Source organism: Elgaria multicarinata, chromosome 3 (assembly GCF_023053635.1).
Source record: "Elgaria multicarinata webbii isolate HBS135686 ecotype San Diego chromosome 3, rElgMul1.1.pri, whole genome shotgun sequence".
In the NCBI taxonomy this organism is placed as follows: domain Eukaryota; kingdom Metazoa; phylum Chordata; class Lepidosauria; order Squamata; family Anguidae; genus Elgaria; species Elgaria multicarinata.
Window position 1 is genome coordinate 116,760,191 of NC_086173.1, and position 20,175 is coordinate 116,780,365.

The 20,175-nt window shown below is 44.7% G+C and overlaps 1 protein-coding gene across 2 annotated transcripts in view; it reads left to right on the forward strand.

Moving 5' to 3' along the window:
* Positions 1 to 19,951, forward strand: part of COPG1 (COPI coat complex subunit gamma 1) — a 35,836-nt gene extending 15,885 nt beyond the window's left edge. The window contains exons 15-25 of one of the 2 annotated variants that reach the window (XM_063121346.1): positions 1,308 to 1,551; positions 3,027 to 3,102; positions 4,286 to 4,389; positions 6,029 to 6,154; positions 6,591 to 6,659; positions 7,775 to 7,917; positions 9,975 to 10,146; positions 10,883 to 10,980; positions 15,371 to 15,509; positions 16,443 to 16,541; positions 18,011 to 19,951. In XM_063121346.1, the coding sequence (XP_062977416.1) occupies positions 1,308 to 1,551; positions 3,027 to 3,102; positions 4,286 to 4,389; positions 6,029 to 6,154; positions 6,591 to 6,659; positions 7,775 to 7,917; positions 9,975 to 10,146; positions 10,883 to 10,980; positions 15,371 to 15,509; positions 16,443 to 16,541; positions 18,011 to 18,141 (1,401 nt within the window). In that variant the 3' untranslated portion in view covers positions 18,142 to 19,951. The remainder of the gene's footprint in view (positions 1 to 1,307; positions 1,552 to 3,026; positions 3,103 to 4,285; positions 4,390 to 6,028; positions 6,155 to 6,590; positions 6,660 to 7,774; positions 7,918 to 9,974; positions 10,147 to 10,882; positions 10,981 to 15,370; positions 15,510 to 16,442; positions 16,542 to 18,010) is intronic. The other variant, XM_063121347.1, reaches the window with a different exon arrangement.
* The last annotated feature ends 224 nt before the right edge of the window (positions 19,952 to 20,175 follow it).

The following is a 20,175-nucleotide window of genomic DNA, read 5'->3' on the forward strand; positions in this document are numbered from 1 at the left end:
TCTTTTTAACATTCATCCTATGTGGCTATATTTTAGATGAGACTTCCCTACAGCCAGTGTCTGATAACGGAACACTTTCCCCTCTGCCATTCAGAACATGCTGACCCCAATTCCTAAGAAGACCTTGTGAGGATTTCCTGCTCCCTCCAGCAACGCTGCCCCCACACATGAAGGCATTCAGGGAAAACTGTGTAGTGGGAGTGAGCAAATGTTACTTCATTCCGCCCCTATTAGAACTTGAAGTCATGGGCTGCTGGGCCTTTCCCTGGAACTCCATCTCCTCCTCCAGGTTGATACAGGCAGCCTTAATATCCAGTGCAAGAGCCCTGGCTCTTATCAAGGAGTCAAGAGTCCTGGTCAGTGGAGGCTGATGGCTCCAGTGTCAGTCGGGCGGTGAATCTGCTCCACACTAAAGCAGCTCTCCAAGGTGTTGAACCCAATTCCCACCCACCCCAAAATAGGTTCAGCAACTTGGGTAGCTTCCTAAGGGTTCTGACTAAAATCCAGAGCAGATTCACTGCCCCACTGACTTTGGAACCACCAGCCTTCACCTGTCCTAGTTTCCTTCTGTCTCCACCATCGCTTGTAGAGTGGACATGAGCTCCCAGCCAGTTGTTGGCTGTCCCGGCCATTTGTGCCTGAAAATCTACTGTTGTGCATCTTGTTGTCAACCTGAAATGTGTTTGTCATTTCCTTTGCCAGTGATGTGAAGGGATCTGAGATTCCTCTTAAGCGTTTTGATAAGCACAGACAGCAGTCCATTATTTGTCTAGAGCATTCCTGAGATTTTTTTTCTTTTTAAATCTGATGCAATACCCAGCTTTATTACCCAGCCTCCAATGATTCCTCCCCACACACACCAGCTATTATATTGCTTTCTGGCCAAAAAAAGCCTTCAGATTTGGATGATATTAAGCCTATATAGGCAGAATTATTATCATTCCTCCCACACAAAGTCTGTCAGAACAGAACAGAACATTTTCAGAGGCGTTCTGGAGAATTCTGGTTTTAAAGTTCCTTCCCATTCCGTTTCAAGCCTAATGGAAACCTAAAAGCTTCAGGACAGATGATTCAAACTGGCCATAACTTCAAGCATGGACCACACTTCAGGGTCTCAGGGTCTTCGCTAAGCATGCAGGCAAGTGAGTGCCTTGCTACTCTACTTGCTCTGAGATGCAGGTAACAATTCATTGTTCTTGAGCAGATTTCCTTTTTAAAGAAGTCCCAGTAAAAATACACACACACACACACACACACACCCATCCCCTCTTCAGTTTTTTGACTGATCTGTTTGCGTTCCCGCCTAGGGTGGCTTTGATTACAAACGAGCCATTGTTGAATGCATCATTGGCATCATTGAGGAGAACTCTGAGAGCAAAGAAACTGGCCTCTCCCACCTCTGCGAGTTCATTGAGGACTGCGAGTTCACCGTCCTGGCTACCCGTATCCTCCACCTGCTGGGCCAGGAAGGGCCCAAGACCAACAACCCTTCAAAATATATCCGCTTCATTTACAACCGAGTTGTCTTGGAACACGAGGAAGTCCGGGCAGGTACATGGACTAGAAGAGCATACCCATGAAGCTGCCTTATAGCTTCCAAATCACATGAAGTACTGGTTCCCCTCTATTCAGCACTGATTAGACCTCATCTTGAGTATTGCATCCAGTTCTGGGCACCACTCTTTAAGAAGGATGCAGACAAGCTGGAGGGGGTTCAGAGGAGGGCAACGAGGTTGATCAGGGGTTGGGAAACAAAGCCTTATGAGGAGAGCCTGAAAGAACTGGGCATGTTTAGCCAGGAGAAGAGAAGGCTGAGGGGAGACATGATAGCACTCTTCAAATACTTGAAAGGTTGTCACACAGAGGAGGGCCAGGATCTCTTCTTGATCCTCCCAGAGTGCAGGACACGGAATAATGGGCTCAAGTTATAGGAAGCCAGATTCCAGCTGGACATCAGGAAAAAAATTCCTGACTGTTAAAGCAGTATGACAATGGAACCAGTTACCTAGGGAGGTCGTGGGCTCTCCCACACTAGAGGCATTCAAGAGGCAGCTGGACAACCATTTGTCAGGGATGCTTTAAGGTGGATTCCTGCATTGAGCAGGGGGTTGGACTCGATGGCCTCATAGGCCCCTTCCAACTTTACTATTCTATGATTATACAGATAGTTGCTCCGTCTACAAAAGAACATAAGCAGAGCCCTGCTGGATCAGACCAAGGGTCCATCTAGTCCAGCACTCTGTTCACACAGTGGCCAACCAGCTGTCAACCAGGAACCCACAAGCAGGACATGGGTGCAGCAGCATCCTCCCACCTATGTTCCCCAGCAACTGGTGTTTATAGGCTTGCTGCCTTGGATGTTGCCATGTGGTCTCCAGGGTTTCAGACAGGGATCTTTCCCAGCCATACCAGAAGACACCTGGGATCCAACCTGGGTTCTTCTGCACCCAGGTTGCAGTCTTTTACCACTGAGCTGCAGCCCCTCCCCTTCATGCTCTTTGAGATAATCAAACTCAAAATCAAATTTAGGATGGAACCACTCGAGACTTGGGGTCACATTTTAAAACGGGGATTCTGCTTGATTCCTTCTGAATGCTTGTCCATAAAGAAAGCATGGCCTTCTTATGGGTTTCCCAGAGGCAGCTGTGGGAACAGAATGCTGGAGGAGATGGACCCTTGCTCTGATCCAGCGTGGCTCTTCCTGCATTCTTAAAGTACCACCATCCATTGGATGGAATGCAAATATCCTCTCAATCAGATGTAGGTTATCAGCTGCAAGGAACAGTTTAGATCCTTAAATATAATTCCATTGTGTTCACTTTTTAGATGATCACTAGAATCCATCTGGTCCTGGGACAATTCTGTGACAGTTTTCCTAACCCGTACTTGACTATAGCAACATTATATGTAAACGGCCAAATAGATGATAAAGACAAACTTCTCAGGATCGTCCCAGGCCATCTTCTCAAACTGATGACCCCCCCTTCCCCCCTTTCCTTTTCCTTTCTTTTCCTTCTTGTTTGCAGGTGCTGTGAGTGCTCTGGCCAAATTTGGGGCTCAGAATGAAGAGATGCTACCAAGCATCCTAGTGTTGCTGAAGAGGTACGTTATGGTCCTGTGGCACATTTCAGGAGGGTCACCCCAAACATTTGAGGACATGACCATTCTTTCTTTGTTCAGTACTGCAGCATGCAGCCAGCAGTACAAAGAACTCTCCGTAGGAAAGGAGGGCATTTCCCCCCACACACCTTGCTAGAAGAGCCAGGCATGCAGACTCCATGGCCAAAGCTGGTTTTGTCATTATTGCTGCTGTTATGTGAACAGACAGGGCCAATTTGAGCTGAAATTCTCTGAATATCCGGACTGTAGGAATTTAATATGATGTAGACGAACAACTGATTTCCCCCAAAAAAAGCAACACACAAACTTTATAGATCTCTGTTCCTTCTGACACAGAAAAGCTATCTGGCTGATCAGAGCAATTATTGCGGCTAGGATTCTTGGATCCTTATCCTTGGGGCAAAGTGGCAGAGCAGGAAGCAGTGAAGTACCAGGAATTCAGTTGGCCGGATTTGAGGATAGAATCAGTTTACAAAATGTACAAAGCTATTTGTGTGTGTGTGTGTGTTAGAAATAAAAATGTCTCACTTTGCAGATTCCCAAAACCACAATTCAGAGGAAGGCAAATATAAAGTTTCAAAATGAGAAAATGCCAATAAAAAAGTCTGTAATGTAAACATTTAGCGTCAATGGAAGTACTATGTGTATCAAAGCTGTAGTGAACGCCAGAATTCTGTAGGTGAATTTTGTGTTGAATCATTTTTGAAAAGCCTTTTCTACTCGAGCTGCATAATCCCATCTGGAATAGAGATACACAATCAGGGACCTGATCACAATAACCAAAAATCCTGCAGTGGTTCTGGGTTGCTTCCAGATGGAGGGCTTTTGTGGGGAGAGGGGTTATTTGGTGCATTGAAACAGCACACTGATCTAGTGCCTTCTAGTCTAAATGGCAGATTAGGAGATTAGCAGGGTCAGCGCAAGTGCCGTGGGCCAAAGACGAGACCGGCCCATGCTCAGATTCCCTCTAAATACTCTAAATCAGTAACACTAAATAGCCTTAAGGGGGACGGTCAGTGCTAGCGCTTCGCGTACCCTGCTGATCCCATCACTGTGCTGCATGTGGTCATCTTTCCTGACCAGCTGGATTGGGTTAGTATTCTGGATGGGTCCGTGTGAATTTACATGCCTCCCGCTGAGCAGAATGCTCTGATTTTGATTTCAGGTGTGTGATGGATGATGACAATGAAGTGAGAGACAGGGCCACGTTCTACCTGAGCGTCTTGGAGCAGAAACAAAAGGCCCTCAACGCTGGCTACATTCTGAATGGTAACTGACATACAGTTCAGTGGCTTTTTGGGTTTCTTTTAAAAGGAAGTTGCTGGTGGAACAGGCCTGATCTAAGGGAGCTTTAAATACACGGAAGATTGTGTTGCAGATTTTCCAGTAAAATGTTTTGGTGCTATTGTGGCTCATGAGGTGTGTGTGTGCGATGCTCGTACATTTTGACTGGGACCTTTTAAAGATGACTTTCAAGTTGCTAGATTCAGAAGCTGCTTGGGGTGGTTTGCCCGAGTCCAAGTTCTCTGGACACCTTTGATACTAGTATAAAATTGCCCACAATCCTGTAAGTTGGACAGACCGAAATGAAAACCTTACATCTGAATAGCTTCCCTACTTGAAACCTTGACTGACGTAGGGAACTCGGAATTTTTAACTGATCACCCGAACCCGCATAGCTGCCTTGCAAAATTCTCAACTCCTCTCCCTAGCCTCTCACCAACAAACAACTACCCTTCTCAACTCTCCTTACCCTGAATTTCCTCCTCAGTTCCTGCCAAAGCAGCATGCAGATGCTTCCCTTTAAGAACATAAGAGCTCTGCAGGATCAGACCAAGGGTCCATCTAGTCCAGCACTCTGCTCATACAGTGTCCAACCAGCTGTCGACCAACAAAACAGGACATGGCGCAACAGCACCCTCCCACCCATGTTCCCCAGCAACTGGTGCACACAGGCTTACTGCCTTGGATAGTGGAGATAGCACACAACCATCAGGGCTAGTAGCCATTGATAGCCTTCTCCTCCAGGAATTCATCCAACCCCCTTTTAAAGCCATCCAAATTGGTGGCTATCACTACATCTTTCCGTCTCGGCCTGGCAGCTTTCACCTTCCAGTCAACTCATAATTTGCATCTTCAGGCTAGAGCAGTACATTTCCTTTTTAACGGAGAAGCTGACTAGGAACAAGGGACAGGAACAAAGGCAATATAGATCCCCTAATTTCTCTTCCTCACCCCACCTCCACCCCCACCCCTAACCAACAGCTGGTAGTGCAAAGTCTGTGGTTTTTAAATGTTTGCTGGCTGGAAGACTTCTTTCAGTTTCCTGACATTTACTGCTTTTTTTTTTTTAAGTCTCTAGGTCAGTAGAGAAGGCTTAACGTAGCATGAAGGGCAGATGAGGATTTGATCCTGATTTTCAGATTCCCCCCCCCTTTCTCTGTGGTAGCATTAAGCTGTCTGAGCAGGATGTATAATGATGCATGGCAGAGCCTCTCTGCGCTCCCCCCTCTGTGTTTGAGCTCTAAATGGGAACAGATGTGTGCCAGATGTTTGTACGCTATGCTAGGGAGTAGAGTCATTTCCATAGGTACCCTTTTGGGGTTATGTCTCCCCCTCCCCTCCTCCCAAAATGCAGGCAATCACCAGGAACGGATCTGCTGTCGAGCAGTTTGGTCCCTCTTGATAGATTCTCAGTGGGAAGTTGCTCGTGGCTTGACGTGCGACCCAGTTAAGTTGTGGGGGATTAAATTGGCTAAAATCCAAGCTCTCTAAGTAGTTTTTTTTTTGGACGAGGCCATATGGAAGAGCAGATGTGGAGAGTTAATTGTGCTCTGATTTATACGCCAGCAAAGAGCTCTTTGGGTTTCCCGTCGATGCGATCTTTGTCACGGTTGGTCTTTGGCAGGATTGACGGTATCCATTCCCGGCCTGGAGAGGGCGCTGCATCAGTATACTCTGGAGCCCTCTGAGAAACCCTTTGATCTGAAGTCGGTTCCCTTGGCAACTGCCCCCATCATTGAACAAAGAACAGGTAACTGTAGAAATAACAGAGGGGCAACTTTCTCATCAGGATTGTTCTTGGGGACCATCCAGCTCTCTCTGCTCTTTCAAGATGTCCCGGCTTGGATTTCATAGGGGCCCTTTCAGCAGTAGCATCTGTGATATTACAAATTGCTTCAGTTTCATCTTATTAGATGTTTGGGACAGTTTTCTTTTCCCGTCACGCTGCCATCTGATTAAAACTTTGGCAGCATCCCCTTGCATTACTGTAATAAACCTGCTGTTTGTTCCAAATCTGGCTCTCCCTCCTCCCACCCCTTTTTTTCTCTCTAAATGAGCATCCAAAATAAGATGCCGCTTCACTGTGAGAGGGTTGAGCGAGTCCCTTTTGAATTGCCACAACATACCTTTAGGGAGAAAAGCTTGTGAACTATTATTTCTACCGTGTTTTTCTTGCCCCTCAACAGAAAACGCTCCCATCTCAACAGTCAAGCAGCCAGAGAAAGTTGCAGCAACCCGACAAGAAATATTCCAAGGTATGCTTTCACTATATATTTGGGAACAAAATAAGAACATAAGAGTCCTGCTGGATCAGACCACAGGTCCATCTAGTCCAGCATTCTGTTCATACAGTGGCCAACAAGCTGTTGACCAGGAACCCACAAGCAGGACGTGGGTGCAACAGCACCTTCCTGCCCATATTCCTGGTGTACATAGGCTTGCTGCCTCTGCTGTTGAAGGTAGCATGTAACCATCAGGACTAGTAGCTACTGATAACCTTCTCCTCCAGAAATTTCTATAACACCCTTCTAAAGCCATCTAAATTGGTGGCCATCACCATGTCTTGTGGTAGTGAATTCCGTAGTTTAACTATGTGCTGTGTGAAGAAATACTTCCTTTTATCTGTCCTGAGTCTCCCACCAATCAGCTTCATGGGTTGACCCCAGGTTCTAGTATTTTGAGGGAGCACCCTTCCGCACATAATAACCAAAAATGCTGCCACAGTTCTGGGCTTCTCCCAGTTCAGTATTTTTTGTGGGGAGGGGAGTTATCTGGTGCATTGAAACAGCACACTGATTTACTCCCCTCTAGTCTAAATGGCAGATTAGGAGATTAGCAGGGTCATCACAAGTGCCGTGGGCCAAAGAATAGAATGGCCCATGCTCAGATTCCCTCTTGTAATCAGTACCACTAAATAGACTTAAGGGGGACGGCGTTTCCACTGACATTTCTGGAGCTGTGTCCAACTCAAAGCAGGAGAATACCCAGAAAAGCGCTCTTCTTTCATATTTTCTTTGTCATCACAATAGGAAACACCAATGTTTACTTCTAGCACCTACATTCACAGCAGCCAAAATTCCCAATTCCTTGGGAATTTATAATGCCAGAATGCAATGAGGGTAGGAAAAATAATTGGCAGATAGAGACCAGCTCATATTGGGGGTGGGATGGGGGGAGGGGGGAGTCTCATGCACACTTGCCCAGAAAGATTATGTACAAGCAGAGTTGCTCACATATATACAGAAGGGTAAAGTACTGGATAGATTTAACTTGCTATCCTATCTTTCTTCCTTCTTGCATTTGTGTAAAAAAGTTATGCCCTGCCAATAAATGGAATCCTCTTCTTTACTTGCTCTCAATCTTATTTTAGAGCAACTAGCTGCTATTCCAGAGTTCCGGGGTCTTGGCCCGCTGTTTAAATCTTCTTCTGAGCCAGTGGCGCTTACTGAATTGGAGACAGAGTATGTGATCCACTGTACCAAGCACACATTCACCAACCACATGGTGTTCCAGGTAGGTATTGTGCTTGAAAAGACATTAGTACAAATAGGGTTGTATCCCATCATAGTCTTACCTAGAGTAAACCCATTGAAATGGATAGGGCTTAAGTTAGCCATAATGAACTTAAGTCCTATTCATTTCAATGGGTCTACTCTAGGTAAGACTACCATTGGATACAACCCATAAACTTCTAATAGATACAGTGCCTATGGTAGTGGTCAAATTCCCAGTAGGGAAGTCTTAGAACTTAGGTCAATATAAATGAATGGCTCTGCTTCCATTTGCTTCACTGGGGATAGAGTGGCAGTGTATTCATTCATATGTTGCATTCGGACATAACGCTAAACCATGGGAACAAGCCTAGGTGAGCCTCTGTGTTGGACATTCTCTCTGCTTCTCCTCCTCCAGCGCAGCTGTGAAGAGGAAGTTTTTGCTTCTTTTTTCAGCTAACTGCCATGACTCATTTGGTCTGTACCGAGAACTAGGGTTAGTATTAACTATAGTTTAAGTGAAATGAGCCAGGAGCCTATTTGAAGTTGGGTTGCACCTTTAAACCAGCCTCCCCAATCCTGGTGCCCTCCAAATGTGTTGGACTGCAACTTTCCCAGACATAATAGCTGGAGGGCATCAGGATGTGGAAGGATGCTCTAAACCAGAGTTAAGGCTTGGATATAACCACGGTTAGTTGAAAATGGAAGCCAAAGCTTCCAATCTCATGGATGGGTGTGGGGGGGGGGGGAGTGTGCAAACCCTGAGGCTCATGCATGTAACCTAAACCACAGTTTAGCATTGTGTGCAAACCATCCCATAGTGCAAGGGCGCTAAACCTCTTTCAGCCCCAGGGGCTAGATTCAGTTTCAGAGAAGCTCTCCAGGGCTGCAGGCCAATGACAGGCAGAGTTAAAATACCAAAAATAGCAGCAGGAAGCTGAGAAATGACCAAAACATTGGCCATCAATAGAAACGGGAAGAGAAGCTGCAGAGTGACTGAAGTGAACTCATTTAGGGTTATCCCTTCCAGAGGCCTTGGGCATGAAGAATTTCCCTTAGCTCAATGCATTAAAAGAATCACTGCATGCATCACTGCTCTATGATGTCAGGAGGTAATTCAACCTACCAAGGCCCAAGTTCCTGTTTATACCCTGTTTCCCCGAAAGTAAGACATCCCCCGAAAATAAGACCTACTTCCAGTTTTGCCTCTCGCTGTAATATATATGGCATCCCCCCGAAAATAAGACCTTTTTTTTTGTTCAACAATAAATGTGTACCGTATTCTTCTTCATGGAAAAATAAGACATCCCCTGAAAATAAGACCTAGCGCATCATTGGGAGCAAAAATTAATATAAGACACTGTCTTATTTTCGGGGAAACAGGGTAGCTGCATGATAGGAAAAGGTTTTTGTTGTTGTAACATCTAACATTACAATGCTAAGAAACACTTTCGATGCCTGAAATGCATGCAACTTTGTTTCATTAGTGAAATGTGTGTACACCTTGGAAGCTGGTAGATGCATCATCCTTCTGTAACGACATACATATCTTAAGGTTACGCCAGCCTAGGGAACAGATATGATGTGGCACAGGAAGCCATCCTATTATGATTGTGCCTTTGTTGGAACAGGCTTTGTGGCTGTGTTGGCTCAGGATCTCCACCAGTCTGCAGCACAGCTGGGTGAAGGGCCAGCCCAGGACCAGTGCAGACACCAACAGGCAGTGAAGAAATGTATCTGTTCCCTGGAAAATGCCTCCTGTAGACATCTCCTTAAATGTGGCCTTGAGCTGTGCATCTGTAAAACTCTTAGAGCATAAGAAGACTGTTGGAAGATGCCTTTAGATTTGTAAATTTGAAGCACCGTGAGACTGTGCATAGCAGGCAGATTAATCCTTTGGCCAAATGGTTGTTAGAACAAACGGGCTCCTCATAGGAGGAAGGGGGAAATGATTGTAGTGTAATTTATTTAGTTATTATATTTTTAATCTGCCCAATAACCAGCATTCTCTGGGCAAAACCTGTTCCGTGCTGTTGGGACTGATGTCATGCTACGATGTACTTCCATTTTCCCTGATAGTTTGACTGCACAAACACCCTGAACGATCAGATCCTGGAGAATGTCACTGTGCAGATGGAGCCAACGGAGGGATATGTCGTCATCCGTTACGTACCTGCCAAAACCTTGCAGTACAACCAGCCTGGTACTTGCTACACATTGATTGCGTTGCCTGAAGAGGACCCAACAGCAGGTAAGAACATTCTCTTTCTTCATCTTTCCTCCACTTCTCAATAAACCCATACTCTTTCACAGTTCCAAGCCATCCCCATTTTATAGATGCTAAATAGATGCTGATTTTTTTAAAACTCACCTAACGTTAGATCCAATACTGCAGTGTATACATTGTAGCCATAAAGGTTTCTATACATAACCTTGTATACCTGGAAAGAAAAGCTGATCAATTAATCTGACCTGACTGTCTGTGGACAATCTGTCTCGATGGAAAATCAGAGCTAATTTTGCAGGTCCTCCTCACGACCAACAATGTCTTTTTAATCAATGGGTGGGTTTGTTTGTTTATTTATTGCATTTCTATATTGCCCAATAGCCAAAGCACTCTGGGTGGTTTACAATAATTAGAACCATGAAAACCATTCGAAATTTAAAACAAACAACAGTATAAAAGCATAGTATAAAATGCAATATAAAAGCACAACTAGGATAAAACCGAGCAGCAATGTAGAAATTAATACAGATTTAAAATACAAATTTAAAACAGCAAAGTTAAAAATTAAGTTCATAAATTCTTAAAATACTGAGAAAATAATAAGGTCTTCACCTGGCATCTAAAATAGTGGGAAAATACTGAAAAAATAAAAAGGCCTTCACCTGAGTTGGGCCTAGGAGCAGAGACAGGGATAAAAATTAACCTGCTGATTTCACAGTGGCCTAACTTCCATTTGTGCTCACTTTTGCCCTCTCTGCAGTGGCATGTACTTTCAGCTGTATGATGAAATTCACCGTCAAAGACTGTGACCCAAACACCGGTGAAGCCGAGGAGGAGGGCTATGAGGACGAATACGTGGTAAGAAGGGGGCTTTGGTTACTTTACTGACCCTTTTTCAATGCCACTTGGCTCAGTGCCACAGTAGCATTCCAAGGCAAGGCCATGAGCCTGTAAAATGGCTCCTCCTCCCTTCCTCTTATGGTGAGCCACAGCCTATTCCAGTAAATGCATTAGCAATCCTGTTTGAAGGGTGAATTTGATAAAGGTTCTGAGCTAACAAGCTGTTGAGTCTCAGCATGTCCAGATGGCTAAGTGTCAAACCTGGAGTGTCCTGTCAGCGTTGTTCATGCACAGACCTGGCTTGTAACCAGCTGAATTTTGGCAGCCACGTACTTGAAGGGCCATGACATCTCCCCTCAGGGATGTTTACTCTAAGCTACCTACATTATCTTCATGTTTCATGAATAAAACGCCTTGGCAAAATGGTTTTGCTTGATATGGTTTAGGTAGGGTGTTGTTTTTTAGCACACACACACACCCCATGCATACTTAAAATACCAATGATTCTAATGTTTGTTTTCTGAAGTAAAAATACATAACAATATGCTCTACAGAGAGTATAACAGGCATGCTGAGGGGAAAACACTGATGAGAAAGCTTTTGTGCTCACTGGGTTTCTTTGTATATGTTGGAGCCATTGATTTCCTGTCAGCCTAGGGCACTGTGGAAATGTCACTTGGAAGGGATTGGGGGGCGTGGATTTCTTCAGACACATCCTCCTCCACCTGAGATTTCAGGTCAGGGCTTTTTTTTTTTTACATAATCCTGCACATAGGCTGAGCTTCCTTCACCAAAAGCTTGTTTTTTGCCTGCAGCCTCAGTTGCTTCACACGGGGTGGTAATCCCCACCCCTGGTTCTGAAGAATAGACTGCACAATGCAATTTGAGCCCTGTTTTGATCTATTGATTTTGATTCTCTGCATCTTTCTCCCCGCTGAGTGTCTGGCTGAGGTGATTCTACCGAGAGTCACATATGCTGCATGTGCTGCTCAGGAAAGCTAACCATTAATAATCTCTCAACATTTGGGAATGGGAAAGATTGATAGTGTTCAGCCTCCGCTTGTGCTGTACAAGACAGAGATGCATTTGAGCAACTCTGTCTCACCGGCCGAATGTCTAAGGGCTCATCTATACCAAGCAGGATATTGCACTATGAAAGCGGTATATAAAAGGCAGGAGCCACACTACTGCTTATAGCGGTATTGAAGTGCACTGACAACTGTTGGGGCCCATTGACACATACCATATACCGCTTTCATACCACTTTCATAGTGTTATATCCTTCTTGGTGTAGATGTGTCATGGGACCCAACAGTTGTCAGTGTACTTCAGTACCACTATAAAGCAGTAGCGTAGATCCTGCAGCGCAGTTCAATACCACTATAAAGCAGTACTGTGGCTCCTGCCTTTTATATACCACTTTCATACCGCTTTCATTGTGAAATACCCAGCTTGGTGTAGATGAGCCCTAAGGCTCAGTGCAGACACTCAGTAGGCTGTTGTGCCAAATCTTGTTTCAGAAGGGCGGAGCAAGCCCCTCCTCTGTATGCCCATGGTTTCATATGAGACAGACACTCCACAAGGAGGCCTCTATGCCTAATGGCCTCATCCAAGCAATTCTTCCCCTTCTCCACCCCCAGAAATATCATGTGCATTGCTCACACAGCCTTTAGTATGGAGCACCCACCTTGCCCATGGCATTCCATATGTGGTGAAAAGGCACACTGGTCCTTCCTCCACTACAAGACTAGGAGCGCCAGCCCCGTGAATGCATGAACCAGGCCTACGTTTTATTACTTGGATTACTGTTATAAATAGAACTGAACCAATTTGGATGGCTTTAAAGGGGGGTTGGATAAATTCCTGGAGACAAAGGCTATCAATGGCTACTAGCCCTGATGGTTGTGTGCTACCTCCAGTATTCGAGGCAGTAAGCCTGTGTGCACCAGTTGCTGGGGAACATGGGTGGGAGGGTGCGTTTGCACCATGTCCTGCTTTGTTGGTCCCTGTTCAACAGCTGGTTGGCCACTGTGTGAACAGAGTGCTGGACTAGATGGACCCTTGGTCTGATCCAGCAGGGCTGTTCTTATGTTCTTATGTGTTGAGTTGGCGCCCCCAAAACATCCACACTTGTAGTTGAACCATGCAAGTTAAAGTTGCATCCATTTCCTCCCATGACTAAAACATTTTGCCTAAGATAAGAGAAGGCAAAGGTGTGTGGAAGTGAGTTTTTCAATATTTGTTTCAGGTTGTAGTCACACTAGAGGTTGAGACTAGCTGGCTAGTAAGGCAGAGGAGCAGGGAGTAGTTGGCACTTGGAGAACTCTGCAAAACAAGGGGTGACTTGACCACCATCCCTCTCAGTCAGGGATGGGGAACCTGGAGCCCTTCAGATGTTTTTGGACTCTTGACTCCCATCAGCCCCAGCCAGAGATGATGGGCATTCTTGTCAAACAAATCTGGGGTACCCTAGGTTTTTCTACCCCTGCTCTAAGTGTTACATTTCCCATAACCGTTGGCCATATTTAACAAAGTGTTTCCCCACACCTGTGAAGACTAGAGACATGGTTAGCTTCTCTCCTTCCCCAAAGAAAGGAAAGATCTTCATCTTAGGATGTGGAATGCATGCAGCTATGTATATCACCCTCCCTTCATGCTGGCGATGGGGGAAAGGATGCTCTGAGGGTGGGAGTAAGGAGCTCCTCGTCGTCGTCCGAAAAGGACCTCAGCAGTAATGCAGCTGACTTCCATGTATAGTCATAGACAGCCTGTGAATATTTGAATTATGAACCTACGAAGGTAGCTCCGTTGTACTTCTGTCTAACCCAGTATAGTCCACTCTGACTGGCAGTGGATAACCGAGGTCTCCACCAGGGGTGTTTTCCAATACCTGCTTCCAGATCCTTTAACTGGGAATATCCTGATTGATCCTGAGGCCTTTACCTGCAAAGATTTGGCTCTACCAATGAGTTCTACGGCCCCTCTCTCAATTCTGAGAATGAGGATCCAGCTGGACTTCAATGGGTTCTGTGGTAAATCAAGGCTTCTTTCTGGAGTGCACTGAGCTTGAAAAACAGCCCTTTCGGAAAAAACAGTTGGCCCAGAATGGAGCCACTGACTTGGTTTTCCTTCTGTTTGCCTTGGATGGTTCTCTGATCCTAAATCTCCATCACATATTTTCTGTTTCGCCCGTTCAGATCTGGATGAAGGATCTGTTTTAGAGAGCTGCACAGGAGGAAGAACTAAGTGCTTTTCAAACTCCATTCATAAGTCCAATACTAGAGGCAAATGGGATTGCTTTATCAATAGGGTGACCATATGAAAAAGAGGACAGGGCTCCTGAATATCTTTAACAGTTGTATAGAAAAGGGGATTTCAGCAGGTGTCGTTTGTATGCCTGCAGCACCTGGCGAAATTCCCTCTTCATCACAACAGTTAAAGCTGCAGGAGCCCTGCCCTCTTTCGTATCTGGTCAAGAGGGCAGCTTTCACTATGTGCTGCATGCCTACAAGTGACACCTGCTGAAATCCCCTTTTCTATACAACTGTTAAAGATACAGGGGCCCTATCCTCTTTTCCATATGGTCATGCTATCGTTTATAAAAAGGACCAGTTATTGCAGCAAGAGGAAGATGCTGGGATTCGCTAAACTTGTGTGGAGGGACAGTAGTAGGAAGAGATGCTCTAGTGAGCCAGTGTGGTGTAGTAGCTAAGGTGGCTAGAGTGTTGGACTGGGAGTTGGGAGATCCGGGTTCTAGTCCCCACTCAGCTGTGGAAACCCACTGGGTGATTTTGGGCCAGTCACATACTCTCAGCCCAACCTACTTCACAGGGTTGTTGTTGTGAGGATAACATGGAGAGCAGGAGGATTATGTACACCGCCTTGGGTTCCTTGGAGGAAAAAAAGCGGGATATAAATGTAATAAATGATGATGATGATGATGATGATGATGATGATGATGCAGGAATGTCAAACTTTTTTCAGCCCAAGAGCCAAATTACATTTTGGAGCAGCTCCCGGGGTGGGTGGGGGCTGAATGCAAAAGCAGGCAGTGCCAAAGGCAAAGTGGGTGGGGCAAAATGCCACCATATTTTACTGAAAGCTCTTACTGCCAGTAACGAAGCCTTGTGGGAGGCATTTCAACCTTTTAGAATCTCTCCATGGGTGGGGTGGGGGTGGGGGGAAGCTTGCAAAAGCTGGGAGACGTCCAAATGATTGGCAGCTGAGGGAAAGGGAGTAGGGCCTGGGGAAGGAGGTGTGGCCATCTGGGAATCCTGGAGGGGCTGGACTGGTATCCCAGGTGGGCCAGATTTGGGCCTGAGGTTCCATACCGCCAGTGTTGTTCACGGAGCTGTGGAGGATGCTGGATTTGAGAGCAATATCACTTCAAATACCTTTACTATATTAGCTGGAAGACATTGAGGTGACCCTAGCAGACCACATCCAAAGGGTTCTGAAGCCAAATTTTGGAGCAGCCTGGGAAGAAGTTGGTGATGAGTTTGAAAAAGAAGAGACTTTCACGTTATCCACCGTAAAAACCCTGGAAGGTAAGGAAACAGCTAATATTAGCACTGCTCTTGATCTTCCCCCCTTCAGAAATTCCAGTGTTTTGAAAGAGCTTTGTCTCAGATTGTTCATGATCTCCTTCCACTATTTGTTTCTTCTTAAATGGTACTGTCCACAATCCCCTTGAGACTTCTTTTGGGGTAAAATTTAGTATTTTTCTAATCAAGAAAATGGAATCTTTGGTCTTGATGTTTACACAAATACATGCTTTAAAACTTTCACCAAAATCAATAATATCTTGCTGGTTCTATGAAGTTGACAGCAATTGATGGTCTATAGCAGGGGTGGGGAATGCGGGACCCTCCAGATGCTATTGGACTGCAACTTTTGTCAGCTCCAGCCAGCATGGCCAACAAGGAAGGATGATGGGACTTGCAGTCGTAACAACCTCTGGAGGGGCACATGTTCCCTATCCCTGGTCTGCAGGTTAAGTTTTCTGACCTTTCCCCTCCATTCCTATCTCCAACCTTTTTACTCATTATTTACTCATTATATCATGAAGCTGTTTTTCCATCTTCAAAATTGCTCTGCGAAAGCCCATAAGGAATACATGACATTTTACTTATTTCCTTCATATTAATCTCATCAAATAAGAATTTTCAGCATGCTGTTTTTTAGCCACCACCTTAACACATTATGGTAATTATGCTGCCTTTCTCTTTCATACCTTCTCATTTGATTCTTCCGAAAAGTATGTTGTTTGTGTTATGTTGATACCGAGAGTTCTCAGATGGGACCCTAACCTCAACTATTTTGAATCTTCTACAAGGACAGGTAGTGTCTGAGCAGCAGCAGCTTCATACTGGAGCCTACTGCATCCCGAGGAAACCATGAACAGAATAAGCCTATGCTTATCCTCATGTTCATAGAATAAGAGGAGAAAGAAATGAGTCCCGCTCTTTTTATTTCCACAGAGGCAGTAAGCAATATTGTGAAATTTCTGGGAATGCAGCCTTGTGAGCGATCAGATAAAGTGCCTGAAAACAAGAACTCTCATGCCTTGTACTTGGCAGGTGAGCTGTTGTGGTGACATCTTGGTTCCAGTTGTTGGGGTGATCCCAATGGGTGCAGCTGACTCTAAAGAACAAGGGGTGGGGGGAAACACAGTCGTATACAAGCTTGGCTTCAATTCAACGCACCTTAGCACCTTTCCAGGCACTGCCCTTCTTCTGGGTGAATTGTGCAGTCAGCAGCAAACTCCTTCCAGAAGTGTTGGACCACAACTCCCAGAATTCCCTGCTGGCGTGGTCCTGAGAGGAGTTCTAATCTCAGATGGGAGAACTGATCGATCCAGATAACATGTAGTTTGGCCTTCAATGCCTGAGGGGTACCTGGATGAATTAATCATCTCTCCGTTTGTGGAGGAGAGTTCTCCCCTCCATGGAGTTGCAGCCCAATACATCTGAGGGTACCAGGTTAGGGAAGGCTGGCCTAGGCAATACCAATTTCATAGTGATTTCCATTCCCAGGACATCACTCTTTCCTAGCACTCAAAACATTGTGCCATCTAGCATTACCTTTGAGTCAGTGGAGGCTGGTGGCTCCGATGTCAGTGGGGTGGTGAATCTGCTCTAGGTTTCATTCAGAACAGGTCAGAACTCTAAAGCAGTGATCCAAGGTCTGTCCACACCATGGATAGCTGCTTTAGAGCTCTGGTTGGTTTTGACTGAAACCCAGAGCAGATTCACCACCCCACTGACTTCAGAGCCACCAGCCTCCATTGCTTTGAGTGTGTTTTCATTATCATGGCCACCAGTTGGATGGTGTTTGTGACATTATGCCTAGACTTGTCCCATTTTGAGCTGCTCCAGCACATCTCTACTACAGTTTTTTTTAAAAAGCAGCTCCCTCCACATAGCCCTGCCCCCAGTATGCTAGCACCGCCCCTTTTTATTACATGGGGGTGGAGATCTCACTTCATACGATAATACAAACAAGGCTTCCAGAGTGGCTTACGAAGATAAATAAGACATTCTCTGCTCTTGGGTTTACAGTCTAAAAAAATGACACAAAAGGAAAAGAGATTGGGAGGGAGAAGGAAAAAAGCAAAATCCAGGCACCAGTTCTTGGTTTCACAGTTCTTATATATCGGGGAAAGGAATGAAAAAGTCTAGAAAGGCCCTTACTCTGATTGGAAATCCTTGCAAGTCCTTATATAATCAGGAATTGCACATGATTCTGAAGTGTGGCTCCCTCCACCTTTTGCTATAATCCCATTTAGGAGAAGAAAGGGAGGTACAGCAACACAAGGTAACTTTAAGTAACAACCCAAATATAATGCTAGATGGCCATTGGCAAAATCTTTGCTAATGTAATAAACATTTTTCATTATAATAATCAAACATTCTGATCATGTCTTTTTTTTTAAAGTGTCTTTGGAATTTTAGTTTAATTCCTTCAAGAGATAGTGGAAATGAAATTGTTCTCACTGCACAAGCTGCTGGATTTTGATACTGTTTTGTCCATCTCCTATCTGCTACAGGTGTATTTCGGGGAGGTCATGACCTCTTGGTTCGCTCTCGCCTTGTCCTGACAGACATTGTGACAATGCAAGTCACAGCACGGAGTGGAGAAGAACTACCTGTGGATGTCGTCATGGCCTCTGTGGGCTAGACACGTTTTAGGACTTCACATATCAAACTCCAAAGCTGAAAGGGGTGTTGGAAATTTCTTTCCCCTGTTCTGGACACTAAGGGAATTACTAGAACACTGGCATCAGCTCTTTTTCTAATTAGAAAATAATAATTAGTTGTGTGGATATAAAGCCTAAGAGGGTTTGTAAGGGACGGTAAGAGGTTTTATGAAGTACTAAACCGATCATTTTTTTCAGGATCTCTACAGCACTTCAAAAGAGTTTCCCCTTTCATACGAAACTTCAGGGCTCTGCTGCCTAAAGATCCTAAAGTTATTTTCACCAGTTCCTACTGCAGTAACAGTGTTTCAAATACCTTCTGTGATCAGTGAGAGCCTTTACAATTAAGGCAATAAAGCTCTTTAAACCAGATAATAAAAATAAAAACATGGATTTTCTCTCAGTGGCGCTGCCAGAATTTAACTTCTTTACAGTAACATTTTGACGTTATGGTCTGAGATCCCTTTCATTACGTGTGTGTGTCACGATAGTGCAGAAAAGGCTGTCTTGCTGCTCTCAAGAACTAGAAAGGAAAGAAGTGTCTAGGAATAGTATCTTTTGCTCATATTGGACTGAAAAAATAGTACAATTCCAGTTGACTCATAACATGTTTACATCAGTTAGCTGACGCTTCCTTTTTAAGTAGTCAGTGCCAGTTTTTCTTTTGTTATGTGCAAAAGTGTGTAGGTAGCCTAATAGCCCTTTCCCCTCATAAAGAGCTGTTTCTGGAGGGGCTGATTGGCAGCAGAGTAGGGGGAAGGAGATTTTGCAAACAGAAGTTGATCCCCTCAAGGGAGAAAATCCAATTGGTGAGCGATCTGAAGTGGAGAAATAGCAAACGCCTCCGAAATGCTTAAGCACTGTCCCCTTTCCCCTCACTTTGCTCCAAATCACACTCTACCAAAGTAATTTTTCACGCTAAAGCAAAAAGCCACTGGGCTATCAGGTAGTTTGGTCCTTAAAGCAGCACATCCCTTCGCAAGATGTGAGTTGTTTTGTATTTTGCAGTATCTAGGAAAAAACGGTCAAATAAATTGTTGGAAGTCAGATTGCTTTATCTTTCTAAATGCCATTTATCTTAATAAGACAGCCAGAATTTTTTATTCTGTGGCTGAGCATCTATCAGTGCGCTTAAGTTGTGTTTGATTTTATAAGGGCTAACATTGTGCCTTGTTCTATTCTGCATAGTTTTGTACGTAAACACTGTGCCACGTAACACAGATTTAACAGAGTTTAGCAGCCTTCCCCAAATTTGTGCCCTCCAGAAATTTTGGACTTCTAACTTCCATCAGTCCTGCCAGTACGGCAAATGATTAGTTCTGGGAGTTGTTTTTTTTCAAAACATCTGGACGGCACCAGATTGGGAAGGCTGGAATATAGCATTCTTGTAGAAATTTATGTGGCTAGTCATTATGGCTGTGAAAGGATGTGTGATGTAGAGCTGCATTTCATATCTATACAGCTTTGGCAAAGGGAGAAAAGGTTTATAGAGGAGATATAAAGGCCATTTCACTCATGTATAGGAGTTACTCTTGGAAAGTTCTAGCCAATCCTGGCTCTTGCTACCTGTACGATACAAATGTGTGGAAATACATGCCACGTTCACAATTTATCATTTTAGGTGTTGTGCCCAAAATATCTTGGGTGTATGTGAAAGAAAAGGTAATGGGCCTAAGAACTGTCCAAGATAGTGCCGTACGTTCAGCATTAAAACACTTGTTTTTTTCTTCCTAATGCCACATTATTCCTGTCATTCATCTTCTTCCCAGCAAGACTCTTTCCGTGTTCTGAAAATTCTTGTTTTCAGCAAATGCACATTCTCTGGTCTTCCCTACTTTATCTCTTGCCACAGCTCAGATGTTTTGGGTATTTGGCTTTCAAGGTTTGCGCCATCTGCTTTTATAGCTGTTGCTAAAGACTGTGTTTACATAGCAGTTGGCCTGTCTGTTGCCAGAAAGATATCCCCAGGATTTGTCAGCTTGGTTGTCTTTCTATCCTCTGTACATGAAAAGCTT